The sequence below is a fragment of the Crocodylus porosus genome, unplaced genomic scaffold (assembly GCF_001723895.1).
Source record: "Crocodylus porosus isolate Cpor-Errol unplaced genomic scaffold, CroPor_comp1, whole genome shotgun sequence".
Classification (NCBI taxonomy): Eukaryota; Metazoa; Chordata; order Crocodylia; family Crocodylidae; genus Crocodylus; species Crocodylus porosus.
The window spans coordinates 116,121,482-116,143,538 of NW_017728943.1; the positions used below are offsets into that span (position 1 = coordinate 116,121,482).

At 43.2% G+C, this 22,057-nt stretch overlaps 1 protein-coding gene across 5 annotated transcripts in view; it reads right to left on the reverse strand.

Moving 5' to 3' along the window:
- SCAF8 (SR-related CTD associated factor 8) overlaps nucleotides 1-22,057 on the reverse strand; it is a 139,161-nt gene that overhangs the window by 114,923 nt on the left and 2,181 nt on the right. For all 5 annotated transcript variants that reach the window (XM_019550044.1, XM_019550045.1, XM_019550046.1 and 2 more), the window contains exons 2-6: nucleotides 19,411-19,455; nucleotides 10,783-10,944; nucleotides 9,089-9,245; nucleotides 4,410-4,540; nucleotides 238-414 (exon numbers count right to left, since the gene is read on the reverse strand). In XM_019550044.1, the coding sequence (XP_019405589.1) occupies nucleotides 238-414; nucleotides 4,410-4,540; nucleotides 9,089-9,245; nucleotides 10,783-10,944; nucleotides 19,411-19,455 (672 nt within the window). The remainder of the gene's footprint in view (nucleotides 1-237; nucleotides 415-4,409; nucleotides 4,541-9,088; nucleotides 9,246-10,782; nucleotides 10,945-19,410; nucleotides 19,456-22,057) is intronic.

The following is a 22,057-nucleotide window of genomic DNA, read 5'->3' on the forward strand; positions in this document are numbered from 1 at the left end:
TGTCTTTTGAAAAAGTCAATTAGATTTAAATACTTCAACTATTTTCATTTGCATGACCCGATAGAAAACGTTTGTACTTGGAACTGTACACAGTCTAAGACATTTCTCTCCAACTTGATCATGTACTTCTTACTTAACTGACCACTAAAGATACAGAGATATGACCCACAAGAAAACTTCAAACACACACTGTTTAACACCACATGTATTTCTCCAGTTTTGGTACTCAAATTCTACCTTGTTAAAAGAGACACTCTGTTCCAGTGGATTAAGTGTGTTGGCAGCAGCAGCTGCAGCTGTAAGTTGTGCAGTGAGGGCCTGTAACTGAACAACAAGACCAGCATCCAGTGCTTGGAGCAGTGAAGGTTGTGGTTTCTGCTGTTGTATTTGTAGCGTCTGTATTAACTGCTGAAGCTGGAAGGGAGACAGGAAAACCACATTAACCAAAGTAGGTACCTACATAAGATTTCAACTAGCTCTTCTGCCCTTCTCATGGGAAAAGGTTTTGTCCATATATAGTATAGCTAACCCGGGGCTATCGCTCTGTAATTTCACTGTAATCCGTGTGTAATTATGGCAAATTGTATTCCCACTTACTAATTTGTTTTTTGCGGCTCAGACAAGATAGCGCAGATGCTTGGTTCTTCCTCCTAACTTGCTGTGACAGGTAGGATGACGACCAGTCACCATCCAGGATTTTCCTGCTGTCTAGGACTCCCCTCTTCTGCTTCTCCAGTTAGATTCCTCCTGATCTGAAAAAAATCTGTTAGCCTATTCCACTTTCCTAAGTGCTCATTTATGTCAGGAGTCTGTAGCAGTGCAGCTACACTTATGTAGAGTAAATCACAGTGGTGATGTCTCATTTTACATTGGGGCAGTGTATCTGTATTAAAGGTTCATAATGGTATATCTATCTACTTTGGCTACAAGGCCAGTTGCGTGTTGAAGTCTGGGTTTCAGTGGAACACGGAGTCTGTACTGTTTCAACCAAACCACAAAAAGCAAATTAGCCAGTAAATGGAAACTTAATTTGCCTTTGTGATTTAGCTTTCAACAGCACAGACACTGGGTTCTGTATAGCAGTGAGAAAATACACCAGGAAGAGGATATAGGAGACTCAAGATTAAAGCAAGGGAAAGAGCCTGAAGGCAAGTAGGTAACAGGGGAAACAAGACCCCCCAAATCTTCCAAGATACTATCCTGAAGGAAGTGCTCTAAACACTCAATTGCTATGGACTGTATTTGCAGACACCAGCACAGGAAGATGCACTAGTTTAAATCTGTTACCTAGGATTCCTTATGTATTTTTTAACCTTGTCAATTAACACCTCCTCTCTACAGCCCAAATGTCTAGGGCTCTTCTGCAATGGCTATTTAGGCATTTCTATGACTTTCTGAATGAGATGAAAATTGAACCTTATGCATTCACTCATTACGTATCAAAATGCCTCGAAACCTCTTCTGTAACTCTGGGAGGAGATGGAGAAAGAAATTCTGTTCCTCTGAAGTTTTCAGATAGTTACCTTATGAAGATACTAGTGTGTCCAACACATACTGAATTTTTCTGCTTCTGGTTCAGGGTTTGGACAGAAACTCTAAAGGAAAGTGCTGTATAATGGGAAGGGTGAGGGATAGGAGTCCACACTTTTAGGCAAGACGTAGGATAGAAGAGTTTTCTGGACACCTGGAAAACATTATTATGTGAAGAACTATAAATATTTAGTGAAAAAGAAAGAGGATCATACATGTGGGAAGAGGCTCTCTTACATTAACTTCAGACTTGGAAGAAAAAGGGGCTTTGCCACCTACATGAGGTAACACACTGGTGTCCTAAGTGTCTGGAGCTTTGCTTGAAAACAGATATTCTGGAAGGAATTGGACATATCTAGATTACGGTGTTCCAGACAATGTTACACTAATGAAATAACTAAATCTGTCCTTCTAGGTCTCATTTCAATTCCATGCTTGAAGTCTCTTCAACATTATCTTGGCCTAACTTTTTATCCAGCTTGAAATGCCAGAGTTTCCACTTCTTTTAGCTTTTTTATTTTTTATTTTAATACCTAACCTTCAATGGTCTTAGTGTGCATGTTCCACCTGTTCCTGGGATCCTGCTTCCAGCTCTTTTAAGATGGACAAGTACCAAAGATTATCATGCAACCTGAAAGTGATGACTCCTTTTTAATTAGGAAAATCCACATAAGTTAGGTGGATTGGTTTAGTTTCCTACTGTCACCAAAAATGCATAAGCTGGTGCTTTCTCTGCTACTACACTGGAGACAACCTCTGTTACTGTGGAAATTTTTCTCCCTTTCAGGCAACTTATAGAGCCTGTTTTATCTGTCACAGCCCTAGAACCGTTTTAGACACTGCTTTGCTCCTGGAGAAATTTCACTCAGCTAGAGAAATATACTTCATGTGAAAAAGTGTTTTTTCTATTCATCTTGCTGACAGATAAAGCCATGGGGTCACCTTCTTGTGTGTTGTTTTGTGTAGGAAGTAATCAAACTGGAGAAGCTGAGAAGGAAGCCCTGGAGTGAGAAAAATCCTGGACGATTGGTGACCATCCTACCTTTCTCCATACTAGCGTTTGGTCCCATCTTTCTTCTTTTTCTAGATCTATACCAGTGATTCCCAACCAGGATGTTATGGCACCCTGGGGTACTGCTAGATATTTTGAAAGGTGCCTCAAGGTATGAGGAGATAAGCAGATACAAGCAGGCTCAGGTTTTTCCCTGATTGGCAGATCTCCCACGCCCACTGCCCCTCTGCAAGGCACTGTAATATATAAATAAATTTTTGAAATTAGGTGCCACACAATTCACAAAAGTTACGGAGGTGACCTCGAGTCCAAAAAGGTTGAGAACCACTGGTCTAACCTCTCAGCTTACCTGCAAATTCAATAATGAAGTCACAAAGTCTCCTCTTTTACCCACATAATGCAATCATAAATATGAAGGAAGCAATTTTTTATTAGATTTTTATATGTGGGTGGTGACGAGGGGCGGGAAAAAAGGGACCAGCAGCAAACGAAGGCCCCTACAGCCAAAGGATATCTTGGAAACCTAATTTTCTCTCCCTATATACATTTACACTAATTTCAAATCAGTCTCTGTACCCTTGCTGGGTTCTTTCTCTTTCCACATCTGGAATCTCTCTCATCCTGCTTTTTGGTACACATATTGTACCTATCCTTCTCAACAACTTTTACATGCACTGCAGTTATCTTCTTGTCCTCAATCTTTCCCCTTTTTTCCTTCCCCTTCCTTTTTAACCTGCTGACCCACAATCTTTATTGCCTTTTACCTTTACTGTCTTCTCCAACACTCATCTTCCTTATGGTCTTGCTCTTGCTTCATTCTTACTTCCTGCCATCCCTCACTTCCTATATCGCTCCACTCCTATTGACAAGTCCTATTTTTCACACTTGCAGTCCCTCCTTTCCAGGGTCAATATGCTAATTTTCCTAAATTGTGACCTGGCTAAAAATTCACCTGCTTCCATCTTTTGGCCAGCTGTATATGGCACTGCTTTGCTGAACACATAAAAACTGACTCTTAGTCCTGCAAGTGGCAGCACGCTGGTTATACTGGTACACTTGTGGACCCTATTCACTAATCTGCATGGAAGTTTTTGGTGTCCCAACAGAGCAAGCCAACTAAGAGAGTGGGGGGACTGCCAGAGTGATGGTATAAATCATTTCTACTCAAAGATCAATATTTATACTTTGAAAAGAAGTTACTGCTTTTCCATGTTCAACTTTGGTGTGTTAATATGCTTAGATTTTCGAATGATAGCCTCTTTGTCATCATCAGACCACTTTACTTAGTTGGGCATTCAGAAATTAAGGCATCAAAATCAGTCATTTCTGAAAATTTAGGCCAAGTGGCATGTTAAAAAGCATTTCCAAAGTACTTCCTGAATCCCCTATGAATGAAAATAAAGGGCTACATTTAACGATGAAATGTAAAACAAAAATGAAAACTGAACTAAACAGTTGTCTGTGTTAAATGACCACATTATGTATACTGCAGTTTTTAACTTCCATGGGCATTCAGCAAAGAAATAAGTTTCAACTACCATTTAAATAACCACTCCCACTCATTAAATCTTTCTGGTTAAACATTTATACCTTCTGCAACATTATAAATACCATGGATTGCATGGGCTGCAATCAATCTTTTTCTGGTATCTTACTGAACAAAGAAAATTTCACAAAGAACAAAAAGTGTTAACTGGTCAAATATAACATACTTCACTTCTAAATAGCCTAGTAAATGGAACACTGAGCACAAATTAAAAAATACATGCAAAAGTTATACTTAAAAAAACCCATATAGGTTGCAAAAACAAACACAGCGTAGACCATATACAGCTTGAAATAATATCAGTGCCCACAAAATATTTACCTGTTGGCCCTGTGGACTCTGTAAAATTTGTGCTACTGCAGCAAGTGTATCTGTATTAGCAATCTGAGACATCCAAGGATCTGGTAAACTTTGTACCACATTAGCTGGAGTAACAGGGGTCACAGGAGTTCCTGCAAGGTGAAAAATAAGGTACAACTAAATACTGTTAACATGTATACATTTTTTTTAGAGGTTCACTAAAAATATAAAGCAATAAAAGCTGTCAATAGTAAAGATGCATGAGCAAAAAGTAAAGACATGAATCAAAACGTCACTGACTATTCTGCATTATTTCACAGTATGAAGAGACTGCGCGCACTGAATTTTTGGACAAGAAGCTAAAATTATCTTGTGGGGGGGGTTTCCACTCCTTTATAGCAACTCTTAAATGTGAAAATTAAACATGCATTTATAGTTTAAAAATGTTCTTTACTAACTACAGTAATTCTGGAAGGCTGAAATACTGGCCACAGAGGAAACTACCAATACCTTTATCTAAAGAACATTCAGAATGCTAGAAATAATGCAAACTTTCTGAAGCTTTGATTAGTACAACTACCTGTATGAATATCTTAAATGTGGTTCACCACTCATTTAATTGTTGGCCTATCCAACAAAGATGCCAATGAATGCAAAATGTGACCGTGTTCACTGTAATCTGGGATCAGACAGCATCTCTGTCTCTGCGGCAGTTTCTTTTTTTTTCCTAAGGAAACTGAAGACAACTTGAACCGGATGCAAGTACATTATCTGTCATTAGATGGTAATGATTTCTGAGACTAGATGTTTGAACTACTGGTAAAGTGGTCAACTGTCACTACCATGCTCCCCTGAACCATTGGACCTACATACAGTCCTTAATCCTATTTTAAACACAGCAGCACGAAAAAAAATGGATGCAATTAGGAAGAATAAGGAACATAATTAATAATGCCAACATTGGCTATGTTTAGTTCTTTGAAAGGGAAACATAAAATTTTATAACGACAGTTACCAATATTGATTCTATAGCAATGCTCCTTATATTTATTTCCAGGTAATTATCATTTATTCTTTTTTTTTTTTTAAATCAGGGATCAAGGATACTAGGCACCATACACACACGATAAAATATATGGACCCAGTTTAAGGAGCAGAGTTTATATAGCAGCATTTAAGAAAGATACAGCAGTGAAAAGTAAAACAAATATTGAGGGAATACCTGAGGCAGCATACAAACAGAAAAGTTAGTAAGAGGCACGTCGCTTATCACCATGAGCCAAACTAATACCAGAAATTAATGAACAGTAGAACCAATCTCATTAAGTAATAACATCACAGTAGAGGCAGGTTTCACCCTTGGACAACTATACAGCTTCCCGGTAACCCCTTCTGGCTTTGAAGTAGACAACAATACAAGTGGTAAATATTAAGTATTTTAAAATATTCACAAAAATCAAAAGGTCTACCCAAGGAAAGAACACATGACCACCTTTAAATATAGAGAAGGGCTAGCCCTAGAGAAGGAAGCAGATATTGGCCTGCTGCAAAGTAAAACAAAACTAATACCCGCTCCTCAGCTAACTGTAACAGTGGATGTCCATTAACCTAAATCTCTACTAGACTCGTGTCTTCCTCAGTGTGAGCCTTGTCAACAGTACCTGGGGTTCCTACCTACACCCGCCAGAGTCAAGTTTCATGAGGAAGTCCCTCTCCATCTCCCTCCTACTGCTTTGAAGAGGTCTAAGTCAAAAGATACAGAGATCTAATGCTGGGATTCTTGCTAATAAAGTTTCATGCTGTAGTTTTGAGGAATACTGCTCCAGCTGTCAGAGCAATTTTTCTGCCTGCAATCTGGAAGTGGAAACAAGTGCTGGGCAATAGCAAATCCAAATTACCACATCTTAAAAGGCTATTAAATTCAGAACTCAAAAAGTTAGTATATGAAAAAAATTATCCCAGCAATTAAATGCAATAAAATACAAATTAAATGGTAAACAACAGGAATGGGGGAAAAAATGACCCAAGATATATTTCATTTGAACTGTAGTGTATGAGCTACAATATACAAAACTAATGAAAAAAAAATGAGGCAATTTACTTTACACATTGCCTTTTTCTACTTAAGAAAGGCATAGGCTCAGAACATTTTGTGTACATTAGAGCAGGGGTGTTCAACCCGTGGCACACGATCCAGATCCAGGCCCGGGTGCCCTGTCATCCAGCCAAAAGGGCTCTGGGTGTTGGATGGGCAGGGCCTGACCCTGGTATGTAGAGGTTAGGCAGAGGTGGTGTGGTGCCCTGGGGTTGATCCTGGTACACAGGGCAAGGTGAAGAGGCCTGGGGGCCTCAGAGCCCAAACCCAGGAATGTGGAACTGTGCAGGGGCAGCACAAGACCTGAACCCAGCAAGCAGGGCCAGATGGAGGTAGCATGGTGGCAGCATGGGACCGCAGGCCTCAATCTTGGCATGCAGGGTCCAATCTGGCCCATGGACTGGCCCTGCACCACTTACCTGGCCTGAGGGATCAAAAGGTTGAGTACTACTTTATTAGAAGGATCTAATTCACATAAACAAGTTGTATAAAACCCTTACATAAGATTGATATACTGCTTTTCCTGAAAAAAAATGTCAGGGTAGCTTATAGTAAGAGAACAAAGTAACTTATAAAACAAGAGAACAAAGGGAAGAAAGAAACTTATAAAAGCAAGTAGAGTATTAAAATAAAACATAAAACCAACCCTTCTAAACAATATCCCAGAAAACCCCAGAACAGGAGGGTTTCCTCAAACTTTCCAGGTAATGACAGAGAAGGAAACATGGACAACAGAAGTGTGAAACTCCCAAAATGTCCCCTTAAATACAAGGGGACTGAACGTATTCAAATCACCAGGACTGGAGGGACTCCACCCACAGGTAATGAAGGAATTAGCGGGTGTCATAGCTGATCCACTGGCAAGGTTATATGAGTTCTCATGGTGCTCAGGCCAGGTTCTGGAGGACTGGAAGGGGGCTAACATCATCCCAGTCCTTAAGAAGGGGAGGAAGGAGGACTTAGGGACCTATAGACTACTCAGCCTTACCTCTATCCCTGGCAAAACCCTAGAAAAAATGATCAAGGATCACATCTGTGGGAGCTCGCTGGCTAATGTGATGCGGAAAGGTAACCAACATGAGTTTTTAGCAGGCAGGTCCTGCCTGACTAACCTAGTTTCCTTTTACAACAAGGCCACCAAATATTTAGATGCAGGAGTTGAGGTGGATGTTATCTATCTGGACTTCAAGAAGGCCTTTGACAAGGTAGCCCATACCATCCTTATAAACAAACAGAGGGGGATTTGCCTTGGATGATTACATGGTAGACTGGGTAGCAAATTGGCTCAAGGGCTGCACTCAGAGGGTGGTAATGGATGGGTCAGTGTCAACCTGGAAAGATGTGGGCAGTGGAGTCCCTCAGGGCTCAGTTCTGGGGCTGTTCAACATCTTAATCAGTGATCTGGATAAGGGGGTGGGAAGCACCCTGTCCAAATTCGTGGATGACACAAAACTATGGGGTGCAGCTAACACCCTGGAGAGGAAGAACCAGATCCAAGCTGACCTAGACAGGCTGGGAAATGGGCAGAGAGCAACACAATGCAATTCAATAAGAACAAGTGCAAGGTGCTGCACCTAGGGAGGAAGAACTGCCATCATACCTACAGGCTGGGAGGTGACCTTTTCATGTTCACTGAGGCAGAAAAAGATCTTGGAGTCACTGCTGACTCCAGGATGAACACGAGTTGGCAATGTGATGAAGCAGTTGGCAGAGCCAATCGCACTTTGTCGTGCATCCATAGATGCTTCACAAACAGGTCCAGGGAAGTGATTCTCCCCTTCCATGTGGCACTGGTCAGACCGCAGCTGGAGTACTGTGTCAAGTTCTGGATGCTGCAGTTCAAATAGAATGCGGACAACCTGGAGAGGGTCCAAAGAAGAGCCACTCACCTGATTAGAGGCCTGCAGGGAAGACCCTATGAGGAAAGCTTAAGGGACCTTAACCTCTTCAGCCTCTCCAAGAGAAGGCTGAGAGGGGACCTTGTAGTGGCATACAAATTCATAAGGAGAGAGAAACATGAAGTAGGCAATGATTTGTTCACCAGGGCACCCCTGGAATGACAAGGAACAATGGCTATAAGCCATTAGAGAGATGGTTTAGGTTGGATGTTTGGAGAAAGTTCTTCATGGTCAGGGTTGCCAGAATATAGAATGGGCTTCCAAGGGAGGAGGGTGCTTGCCCCATCCTTGGGGGGCTTCACAAGGAGACTGGACAGGCACCTGGCTGGGATCACACGACCCCAGGGTTGGTGACTTTCCTTGCCTGCCAGGGGCAGGGGTTCGGACTAGATGGCCTACTGGAGGTCCCTTCCGACTCTACGAATCTATAATCCTATGTACAACAAACAAGAACGCGGCACTATGGAACAGGCCTGGCCGCCTGATAGTTATGATACTTCACTAAACTGGAGGCTGATTACCTACCACAAGTCAAAACAATTAATTCCAAAACAATTAATTTAGATTTAATACTTGCCTGAAGGCTAGTGAAAAATGTCAAGCACGTATAGTTACAAAATGCTGACATTTTAAGAGAAAAAATCTGCTCCGAGTGTTGAATAGAACTTTCCAATTTACTATGAAAGTTGTGTCTCATTTTCCATTACCTGGAGTATTGTTGCTCATAGCAGCTGTGGTAGTAGGCAAGACTGGGGTCACAACTGGAGGAGGAATTCCTGCTGCCATATCCAAGAGAGGTTGAATAATTTCACTCTTGAATACATTATTCTTCTGCCATAAATTCAGCACTCTAACAATTTTACTCTAAAAGGAGAAAAAGGCAACAAAAGACATATTTAGAAAATTGCATTGTTGATTTCCTGTTTGTTACAGACACCAAGAAGAAAAATTAGTATTCAGAAATATACTATAAAAAGTTCAGCTTTGGCTTTCTGAAATTCTGTACTCAAGTCAAGTACTGAACTAAAATAGCAAAACAAACTAAGCAAGGGTTTCTTAAATTGGTATTCTTGATACAAAATTAGGAAAAAATTAACTTCAGGCAGGAGTCACAACTAATGGTCCATGTGCTAGATCTGGCCCATGGAGCCACTGGATATAGGTCTGCAGAACTGGGGTTTTTGCAACAAGGCACCTCCTCCAGTGCTGCAGAGGGCAGATGAGATGGCAGCAATGGGTACTTCCCCCTGTGCTGTGATGGTGAGAAGTGGAAGGGGGGAAGCAGCAGCAGCATGCTGCCCTAGAGAAAAGTGGCTGCAGCCAGATTCTAATGCCAGCCTGTCTCAGACCTGTGCTTGTCGTGTTTTGTACAGGGACTGGGAAAGGTTGCTGACTGCTGCCTTAAGGAAATAGGAAATCTTTACTTTCTAAAATTGTAATCAGAAAACATTAACACTGCTCTAACTTGTCTATCCCTATGTACTATCTTCATCTGTCCTCACCAAAATGTGGAGAAAAGAGATTAATAATAGGTAAATTAACACTTGCTGTTGAAATAATAGAATGAAATCAAATTTTGTGTATACGTCCTACAAAAACGGGGCTATTTTTCATGCATTTTTTTTTCAAGAAATTGTGTATCTAAAAATATTAATAAAGAAAACATTTCCCAGGAGATGTTAATACTTACATAGTAACAACATAAAAACAGTTGTCATACTTTCTTTAGTACAGTGCGTGAGACTGTGCAACAATAAGTTTTGAAGAATTCCAGAAGGAGAATGGTAGTGCTAATTAAAGTAGCTCTTTTTAAGTTGCAATAAGTGTTTTCTTTCTAATCTTATTTTTGTACCTCAATAAAAAAGCATTGCAAACCTAAAGCACAGGCGCATCTCTGTTCATTTCTAGCTTACCAAAAGAGGAATAATGAAGAGTTATAATGAGGTCTGCTTGAATAAACAAAAACTATCATTGCAGAATCTTGTACTTTTTTTTAAAAGTTTCTAACTATAATAAAAGGCTTAGTCCATCTGTCTGTCTTGCTAAACCAACCAATCAGAGTGCTCCAAGAGCATTACAGACAGGAGGTGGAGGCAGCACAGAGCCACCATGATGGCAGGGACGCAGCACGAGAGGCAATGTCAGCACCTCTGGCTTTGCCCCTCCCCTCCTGCTCCTTGGAGGTAGCGGCACAGGATGCTGGTGGAGGGGGATGGAAGAGACAGAGGGGCAAACTCCACTCCCCCTCCCCCTGGGAGGTGGCAATGGTGCTGCAGGGAGTGGAGGGCGGCAGTAGGGTTAGCAAACTTCCCCTGCCACCCAAGACATTCTTGACAGGCAGTTCGCTAGTATTCTATTAATTGTGTTACCTGTAAAAGAAACTGCAACAAAAAAGACATACCTTGTCATCTCCAGGACAACGGTATAAATTCTGGAAAGTGCTGATGATGTTATTGCTGAACCTTGGGGCAAACACATCTTTTTCTTGCCCAAACTGATGCCGAGACTGTCGCACAATAGAGTCAATGACATATAGGCCAGGCACCTTGTATTCTGGTTTGCACTGTAACGAAAGTTTAAAGATGCACACATTTGGAAAAATTAAACAGCCACATAACTACAGTTTAAAAGTTGAATGAAAGAAAATATTATTTACAGCTCACAACTAACCAGATTTTTCCACTACTTACCATTTTGTAAACTGACCTACCAATACCCAGATAGCTAAATGACGGTCAATGCTAATTGATAAATGGATCAAGATATTATCATAAAATAACTAGTATATTTGCACTGAACTATGAAGACCTCAAAGATTACGGCCAAGTTTAAACTTTCAGTTTAAGGTACTTGTATGTATAATGCAGAATATCCAATGATGTTAATCAAATTTGTACCTCAAATTTCAATCCCTATTATCCCAGTCATTTTTGTTGTTCTTCTCTAGGACCCTGCAATGTGACAGCAACTTGATGCCTAAATGGAATATTTCAGGGGTTATTTACACTTCTGGATCCTAGACAACCCATGCAGAGCCTGTGCTGGACTGACCCGAGCACTGGCTCTGGTGCACAGTCTTGCCCCTGCCCGCAAACTGGCTCAGGGACATTTATCTAGCCTATGGGGCCTGGTGAATTTGACATTCCTGGTCTAACCTATTCCTTAAACTACACATTCAGCCTTGTCACACAAGTGTCAGGCATACTGCTCCAAAATCACCTCTTGAGAAAAATCTTTATCAGGGGCCACCAGCAAGGACTTGGGGAAAGTCTGTTCACCAGGGCCCCCCTTGGAGTCACCAGGAACAATGGCCACAAGCTGAGGGAGGATAGGTTTAGGTTAGATATTAGGAAGAACTACTTCACTGTAAGTGTGGCCAGAGCCTGGAATAGGCTGCCTAGAGAGGAGGTGCTCTCACCTTCCCTGGAGATCTTCAAAAGGAGACTGGATAAGCACCTGGCTGGGTTTTTATGACCCCTGCCACCCCCAGTGCTCCTTCCTGCCCATGGCAGGGGGTCGGACTCGATGATCTGTCTAGGTCCCGTCTGACTCATTGATTCTATGAATCCTCCTATAGAGCAGAGGCAGGCAAAATACAACCCATGGGTCAGATCTGGCCTGCCAGACCATTCTATCCAGGCCACAGGGCCCCCTAAAAAAATGGTAAAGTAATATGTATTTGCTCCTGGTTGCCTATCAAAGCTGACCGGAGCCAGGGGCAGTAGGACTGATGCCCACTGCCCTCAGAACTGAACAGCTCATTTGCCCTACCCTGACTCCAGCCATTTCACTCTCTTCTTGCCCCTGCCCTGCTCCAGCACCATGTAGCTCCCAGCTGCATTGCCAGAACTGAGAGCACAGGGCCCTGTGTGTGTGCGCAGGCAGGGGCAGAGTGTGTGTGTGCGTGTGCATTCACAGGGTGAGTCCAACACGCATACCCCGCCGTACACATGCATCCCCCCCACACACTGTCATACATGCGGACCGCCTACCTACACCCCCTCACAGACCCCATACCCACACAACAGCCCCCCACAAACCTATATGCACCCCCCTCGATATACAAGAGTAAGACTCCATTTTAAGCCATTGTGTAATCACCTCTGTGTACACCACACACACACGCGCGTGCACGAGTGTAAGTAAGGACAAAAATATTTTTGAAAGGAAATTAATGAATGTTGTAGATGTTTGCTTTTTACAGTTTCATAGTTTCTAGGGTCAGAAGGGACCCAAGTAGATCATCTAGTCCGACCCCCTGCCATGGCAGGAAATAATACTGGGGTCAAACGACGCCAGCAAGATGTTCATCCAACCTCCTCTTAAAAACCCCCAGGGTAGGAGCCTGCACCACTTCTCTCAGAAGTTGTTTCCAGATCCCAGCCGCCCTGACCGTGAAATAGTGCTTCCTGATATCTAGCCTAAACCTGCCCTTTGCCAGCTTGTGACCGTTATTCCTGGTCACTCCTGCCAGTGCACTCCCCCAATGCCTGCTGATCCCCCCTGACTAGTTTATAACAGGCCACTGGATTGCCCCTCAACCTTCTCTTTTGGAGGCTAAACAGGTTTGGGTCCCGTAGTCTCTCCTCATAGGGCCTGCCCTGCTGTCCCCTGATCATGCAAGTGGCCCTCCTCTGGACCCTCTCCATGCTGTCCACATCCCTCTTGAAGTGCAGTGCCCAGAACTGGACGCAGTACTCCAGCTGCGGCCTGACCAGTGCCGCATAGAGGGGGAGGATCACCTCTTTGGACCTGCTCGAGATGCATCTGTGGATGCATGACAAGGTGCGGTTGGCCTTCCTGACTGCCTCCCCACACTGCCGGCCCATGTTCATCTTGGAGTCAATGATGACTCCAAGATCCCTTTCCGCCTCTGTGCTGACAAGAGGGGAGTTCCCCAACCTGTAGGTATGGTGCCGGTTGTTCCTCCCCAGGTGCATCACCTTGCACTTGTCTGTGTTGAATCCCATCCTATTCACATCCGCCCACTCTTGTAACCTGTCCAGGTCTGATTGTAGCCTGATGCTTCCTTCTAGTGTGCCCACATCCCCCCACATCTTAGTGTTATCAGCAAGTTTGAACAGGGTGCTTTTTACCCCCTCGTCCAAATAGCTGATGAAGATGTTGAACAGTGCGGGCCCGAGGACCGAGCTCCGCGGAACCCCACTGCCCACGTCCTTCCAGGTTGAGAAGATATATAATTTGATATTTTTCTGGTTCCAAGATGGCAAATACCCTTGCTGAAAGGAGTACTTCTGGAGGCAAGGGGAGGGACTTTGAGTGGCAAAGGTCAGGGGTTAAGAAGCTGGACTCCTGATCACTAGATATCAGAGGGCGGGGCACCTGTCAAGGGGTGGGGCTACCCATGTGGCCCTCGACAGCATGCTAAAATTCTGGAAGCAGCCCTTCCCCCAAAATAACTGCCCATCCCGCTACAGAGAGAAAGGGAAAACAGAAACTTGAGTATCACAGGTAGAAAACAGGCTGACATAGATAGACAACAGAATTAAGTCTTCAGTATCTAAAAGGAGACAATGCAGGCCAGAGGAGCCATCACAGCCTCCACCGAAGCTACCCCAAAGAGTTAGCCAGGGAAGTGAACTATTTTTCACCAATCTTAAATGCCAGGCACCAAGCCTGCAAAGAATCACTATTTTGTTCTGCTACAAAAATTGTATACATGGAGGAAACCTTCTCTAACAGCAGGAATCTGTCCTACGTATACTTAACCATGAACTTAAAAGTTAAGAATATTTTCTCATCAAGCAGTACTGACACTCTAAAGACCTATGTATGAAATTTATTAGTCAAATTCATATTAAACCTGGCCTGTGAAAGAGTTACGAACAACTGTCCAACTTTTGACTGAAATAACCAATGATTTGGAGAAGGTATCTTTCCTTCTTCAAAACACACAATAATCCATGCAGCAATGAAGAAAATAACATACTCATTTTAGCCAGCTGTCTCCCAGCATCAAACCACAAACATTTTGAACCTGTTCTCTATTCTCTATATTAGTTTCCCATACCATTTTGGTATTACAAATGAAAGTTGTCTGTATGGAAGCAGAACACTCAGGGGCTGGTCCAAGGAATAAACTCTTCCACAAATTAAGGACCATCATAAACCTAACCATCTTCTGCTCCAAATATACCCTTATCTCGGTCAGTATTCTTTGTGGGGTCTGGAACTATGACAGCTGCTTTGCAAAGCAACAGTAATGAAAAGAAAGCTAAAATTAAAAATAGGTTAAACATATAACAATCAACTCCAGTTAATAAAACATCTAGGATCATTGAAATTATGGTCAATAAGAAAATTTTAAAAATAATATTGAGAACAAAAGGGATTTTATCACTGGTATAAAGACATTATTATAATGAAGATTGTACACTGTTCTGCATCGTTATTGGAAATGAAGATAGAAAACTTTTTCTGTATTTGACAAAAAGCTGTGTATCGAGTTCCCCAGGCTCTTGTTCCCTTGGAGCAAAAACAGTTTTTATGTTTGCAAGGTACCCTGTACCTAGTGGTTGCTACCCCACATACATTTTTATTCCCAAGAATTAATTTCCTATAGTGATGATATATTTTATTTAAACAGTAAATAACAAGGATGTTAAACAGCATCCCTTAGAATTAGCATCTTAAAATGATCAAATATGAATATCTTCCACCTGAGAATTTTAAGAGTTGGCTGCAGAGCTCTCTGACCATTTAAACAAGGTTTTTATTACATAATGAGAAACTGGGGATGAGCCAGAGAATGGAAAGAAAGCCAAGATTATGCTAGTATTTAAACAAAAGGCATATAGGATGTCCTGGATATATATATATTTAAAACCATTAGTCTAACAAATTCCAACAAATTACAAAGTGGCTGATATGGCATTCCATTAATAAGTAATTGAATATGAAAATGTTATGCATGTCAAGCAACAATTTCACTGAAAACAGGCCTTCTCATATTACACATTTAGTTGCTGTTGATGTGATAATTTTAAGACTTCTGTAAGTTGTTTGGCTTGGCAGAACTAACCATTCTGAATTAAATACTAGGACTCTATAAAACCTGTACTGTACATAGTAAGTAAATTAAGAACTGGCTAAGTGACACATGTCAAAATAAATCTGTTAAAAGGGAATCACTGAAAGGAACTGTTTCAATTTTGAGTGATTTAGACTTTAATTCTCAGTGCAATGGTACTGAAGATCTTTATCAATAAATTAGAAGAAAATATGAAATAAGGTGGCATGGTAGGTGCAGATGACATAGTAAGTGACAATACAGATATGTCATTGACACAGAACAGGACAAGTTACTTGATAAACTAAGCACAATTAAAAAAAAATTTTTATTAAAGCCAAATATAAGATCTTACATCCAAGAACAAAGAATATAGGGCAGGCAGGTTATGGAACTCCATTTCCTAGAAAACAGTAACTTTGACAAGGACCTCAGAATCTTTGTATAATACCAGTTAATAGCAGCAAACGAGAGTAAATGGCAAGGCAAGAACAGCCAGCAAGTACTTGGAACTATAAAAAGGGAAATACTCAGTAGGAGTGGGAAGGTTTTATTACCTCTGCCCATGACACATAGAAATTAGTGGAATGCTAACCCCTTCTCCTATTTATACGTTAAAAGGGATGCTGAAAAATGACAGCAAAAATTACAACAGTGATTGGTGGCCCAGAGAACACGTCTTGAGACTTCACGAAGTCAACCTCCTTAACTCTGAAGGTTATTTTACATTACAATAAAGAGAGAAGATATCTTAGGCCCCTGCCACACGTTATATATTATACACTTACATGGTTAACCGCGCAGTAAATTTAGACCAGTCCCACATGCAAAGTACCATATTTGTGTACAAGATGTCCCTGATCATAAGATGACCCCCTCAATAATAAGTTTCAATATATGGAAACTTTATACATTTGCTATCATTTTCCAGGTACAGAATCTAATTATTGGAGCTTTGCCTTAAATTTGCCCCTCTCCCACTGCTTAGCACAGAAAATAAGCCTGGAGGAGTCAGGCAGCCTTCTGCTCTCTGCTTCCCCCCAACTTTTTCACCTGGTAGCTGCTTCCCCCTCTCCTGTCAGGCCCTGCTCTACTTGAGCACATGGAAGCAAGGAACAAATTTGAAAACAGTAACCCTGAAATTCAACATGACTGTAACAACTTGCATATAGTACTGAGTCACTTAGTTCATCCAGTATTGATCCATAGTGTCTATTCTGGAAGTTGCTGTAATTTTTAACATAGGTCTTCCATAAACTGATCAGCACTTTAGTACCTACTTATATATAGTACAAACTATGCATGATATTAGTCCAAAGGCAAAGGCTTGTGATTTACCACTTAGTTCACTGTGCTGGGCTCCACCAATCAACAGCATTTCAAGCCACAATGACCCCACAGCTTAGTACAGTTCAGTATGTGTGTACATTCCAGATACCTCCCACAAAGGATCCATGGGCTAATTTGCCCCCCATTCAAGAACCAGGTGTTCTCATCTCAAATGCTGGGACACTCCAAAAACTGTAGCGAGGGTAGATCCACACTTATCATATGCACCAGGCTGACAGAGGGGGAGACAGAGGGATTCTGGGTAAACTGTTTCATGACATCGGCCAGGCATTTAAGGCTGGTGAAGAAACAGAAATCATTGGAAATGCGAAAGAAAGGCATGGCTCAGCTGCAGGCGTGAAGAGGAAGTCAAAATGTATGCCATGTCGTGGGTCACTTGAAAAAAAAAAGTCAGCAGTGAGGGGGACTGTACTTAATGGCTATTACCATACGTTTTATTCAGATGAATTAGACTACACAAACCTATTCTTGTGGTATGTTCCCATCAGCATGTTTGTCCAATATGGGCCATGCATTTTATGGTCATGCTCAGTGTTGGGTGTATTCAATCAACTTCACAGCAGGCACTGCTGAGCACATCTTGCTTTCGGCAGCAGTTTAATAGCAGACAATGTATTTAGTGAGATTTCCTCATACGCGATTATTAGATGAGGGGGCTTTTGCCCCATTCCAACTTGGGGGGGGAACCTGACCTTGTATTAGCGTAAATATGGTAATTATCATGCAATTAACTGGCTAATCCCACAAAATTTAGAATGGCCACACATGCAAAGAAAATAGCACACCACAAAAATGCCCATCCATCTATAAAAATAGCTAGTCAGCTATGAAGTCAGTGCTTGAATACATCTAAAAACTTTATGGCTGGTTTCATTCCAGTTTTAATTTGAATGTGTGGCAGGGTTCTTACACTACAAACTTTAAAACAAAATGGCTACAAGTGGAAGTCAGAAAAAATTGGTGATGCATTTTATTTTTTAAACAGGAAGTCTAGTTAGACATGAGAAATGGATATAGTAAATTCTCACTGCAATTCAACCTAAGTGACCTTGTGTCATGTTTTAAATATCTACCTTGGTTAATACCCTCATTTTAATGCCTGGGACAGGCATTTAAAAAAAAAATCAATTTTTATATTAAAAATTCGTCTAGCAAGTGCTTAACTTTCTGTCTACTGTTTACTAAGCAAAACTGCTGCACATTACAAAGTTCTGCCAATACCTTGGAAACCTCCATCTTCACAGTTCCCCAACAATAGCACAATCCTATTCCTTCTCAAAAGGCATATTTCACCTCTATCGAACCTGTAAGACTTCTGCCAGCAACCAGATAATGAACTTGCAGGGTTAAGCGACCACCAGACATGTCAGTTTCCCAACCCACCATATGGAATTAAGGCCCTGGACAGGCATGACATCTGTAGAGCCTCCTGCTCTCCTCCACCATAAAAAGCACTTTAAAATGGCCACTGCTGAACACAGCAGCACCCTCTTCATCCCAAGGTCATGACATGCGGTTGCTCGGTTGTGGATTTGTTCTCCATGTGCCAGGCCAAGAGGAGCAGTAGATACCCAATGAATGCCATCTTGGGCACTCACTTTGGGTGTCCCAAGATGCCTGCAAGCAGGAGACTGGAGGCCCTGCACCTCAGAACCAGGAGTCCAGAGGTGGAGGGACACACAGGGATTTCTGCTGTCCAGTCCTAGTAACACCAGGATGCAGGAAAAAGTGCTCATTGGGCTGGAGAGAATGGAGCAATGTGGGATACCAGAGGGCCAAGAACCACCTCCCCCCATACCTCCCCATGATGCTCTGTAAATAATGCAACTGTAACAGAGTACTTCAAAATGAAGCACTTGAAAAAGGCTTTTTTTCAGGAGTATTTTTGGAGCTTTGGCTATCTTTACAGCATTTCATAAAGCTCATCCATCCATACAGTCGCTGTGTGAAGTGAGTCACATGTCCGTCAAGGGCCTGAGACTGAATTAGGTATCAGGCAAGAATGGTTGAGTGAACAGACTACTCATGAAACCAAACTATCTGATTACAATGGCTCCCCTTTAATCTTAAGAACTATGAAAAAAACTGGCAAGAGATGCAGACGGAAGTACCATACCTGAAACTACTTTTACCTTTTTTATCGTTGTTTGTTTAAACCAACAGGATTTCAAGCTGGCAACATCCACTTACCTTCATATACACACATGCAAAGAAACGAATTCAAACATCAGTGGTAATATTATTTTTTCATTCTCATTCAGACCAAACAATTTTTTTTAATATATATAAAAGTATATGAGAACGAACATACGAGTCTGAATTTGTTAGTCTACCAACAAACAACAATAAGAGAGGTAAAAGTACTTTCAGGAATGATAAGTCCATCTGCATCTCTTGCCAGTTTTTTTCATAGTTCTTAAGATGTAGATATAAATATATATTTTTTATACGCACGTCTCATTAGCAAAAAAAAAAAAGAGCTTACTTTTCAGCAATGTCTATGTGATTAATGTAGTTAATTGTTTATTACTAAAAACAAGTAATCCAGGCAACATGTACAAAATATGCATCTGCCCTGTACTTAAAATTGTCTAATATGACTTCAGAGATTGAACTAATGCAGTAATATAATACCTACAGGGTACTTACCTTTTGAATGAATTTCTCAACACTCTGTACAACATGTTTGTAGAACTGAAAAAAAATACAAGAAACATTATTATAGTGAAGAATAAATGTAAGTTCTTATACACCTGTATAACTCCACTATGAAGGGCAAGGATTTTTATGCTGATGTCTTTCATTAGACCAACTGCATGGCTGGGATAGATTTAAGCTCTTGAATGCAACATTCTTCTTCACATGACCTGTCAAAGATGGTCATGTTTACAAAAATGGAAGAGCAGCAATTTTTCTCCAAAACTACTATACTTTTTGTAAGGCACTAATGGGGAAGTTAGATTTAAGAGTAATATGTTACTAATAGTCCGTATTTTATTAAGTTTAAAACCTGTGTTCAGAAGTTGGAACGGGAAGGTAAGTAATGAAAAAGCTTATGAAAAATAGACAGAAAACATTTTCGTTGAAAAGCTACCACAGATTCATGGCACCAATTAGAATGCATTATGCCACTGGATAGATTTATATCAGGAACAGGTAATTACTTGGGATGGAGGGCCACTTAGGGAGTTTTGGCGAGATGTTGTGGGGGGGGGAGGGGGGAAGGGTGATGCTAATGGTGTGAAAGGGGGTGAGAGGAGTTGGGGAAGGTGCTGGCCAGGCCTAGTGCTAGAAAGGCTAGGGGGCATAAGAAATTTCTACTACATAGCCTGGGCCCATCTGTCCCACACCCATAACTGGGGGCACCAGATGGAGCAGACATGTCGGCAGGGTCTCCACAGAGACTGGCCAGAACTTCCATGGGCATGTCATGCTTGACCAGGTAGATGGGATGGGGCTGTGTTTTCACAGGCAGAGACATTTGGGGATTGCAGCTGTACCCTGGGCTTCAGCACCATGCTGTCACCACCCCTTGGCCTAATCCCAGATGCTGCTCACCCCATGCCTGTGGTCCCATCTCATCTGCCCAGCCAAGTGCACCCTGGGGTCCTGGGCCAGTCTCCATGGAGACCCTGCCCATTCACTCTGGCCAGCAACCCCAGCCTTGAGTGAGAGGCAGAGCGGGATACCTGGGCAGTGAGGCCAGATCCAGCAGCAGCAACCAGAAGGAACTGCTGCCACCACACCTGCTGGGAAGCTGAATCCAGCTGCCACACCATCCCAGCCCCACTGTGCACCCAGGAGCGGTGGGACTAGCCATATGCACCAAAGCCCAGGCTGCCCCACATGAAGGACTGGCCACAGACCAGAGAAAATCCCTTAGTGGGTCATATCCAGCCCACGGGCTGTATTTTGCCCACCCCTGGAGTCCAACCCTGCTCACCCACATATTAAAATAAGTGTGAAAGTGTGGAAACTTGGGGGCTGAGTATGAGCAAAGGGTATATGGGGGCAAGGGGAAGGTGTTGGGTCCCCCCCACACCTCCCCCAATAGTGCACAGCCCCCACCAGTAACAGCAGCAGTAGGGCCTCAGGGTGCTCATGGCATGCAATAGGCCTGGGGTGGGCAAAATACAGCCTGTGAGCCACATCCAGCCCATGAGGCCACTCTATCCGGCCTGCGGGGGCCCTAAAAAGTTTAGAAAATTAATACTGATCTGCCCCTGGCTGCCTGTTAGAAATAACAGGAGACGGGGGCAGTAGGACCCAGGGGGACCTGGTGGCAGAGCTAAGCAGCTGCAGCAGCAAGTCTGGTCTGCACCCCACTCCAGCCCCACCCACCCTGAGCCCCAGCTGGAAGCTCTGCCTAGCAGGGGCTTCTGGCTTGGGACTGTTCCTGCCTCCCTGCACCAGGGAAAATACAGCTAAAAAGGAGGTAAGGGACAGAGGCAGGGAAGGACTGCAGGCAATCGTCCCAGTCCTCAGAGCCAGCCGAGCTGCCACCTGCAGTCCCGGTGCTGGGGCTAGGAACCACACAATGCTGGAGTGGCTGGCTGGCCCACAGGCAGGTGTGGGGGAAGGGGCAGCAAGCAGGCGCGCAGAGTGCAGCGACAGCTGGGCGGGAGTGTGGGGTCCACACTGGTGCATCAGGGCCAACACCGACAGGGCCCAAAGCGGGGCAGCAGGAATGTAGGGCTGAGCTGGCAGAGGCTCTATGGAGCTGGGCTGGCTCCCTCCTCTCCCTGCTTGAGCAGCACAGCCCGACTCCATAGAGCCCCTGGCAGCCCAGACCCCACCCTCCTGCTGCCATGCTCTGGGCCCCTCCGGTGCTGGCTCCGCACTCCTACCTAGCTGTTGCTGCACTCTGTGCACCAGCTTGCTGCCCTTTCCCACAACCTGCCAGAACTATTTCCCCACTCCCCACCCTGTCTTCCTGCTGGCCAGCAGGTCAAACACTCCAGTACCATGTGGTTCCCAGCTGCAGCTGGGACATGATGCTGGAGTGGCCAGTGGGGGAGGAGGGGAGGAGAAAGTGGCAGAAGTGCAGCAGTGGCAGATGGGGGAGCACATGGCACACACCAGTGCCCTGGGGCCAGAAAGGCTGAGCCTGGGCTTGCAGAAGTGCTGGTGGGTGCTCTGTCTGCTGCAGTTCAGGGGTGGGGGTGGGCAAACTCTCCCCCTTCACACAAGCCACAAGCCTCCCCAGCCACCCTCCCCCCGCATCTATCCCCCTCCCAACAAATTCCACACACACTCCCCCACACTGCACAAACCTATACCCACTGACCCTATCCCA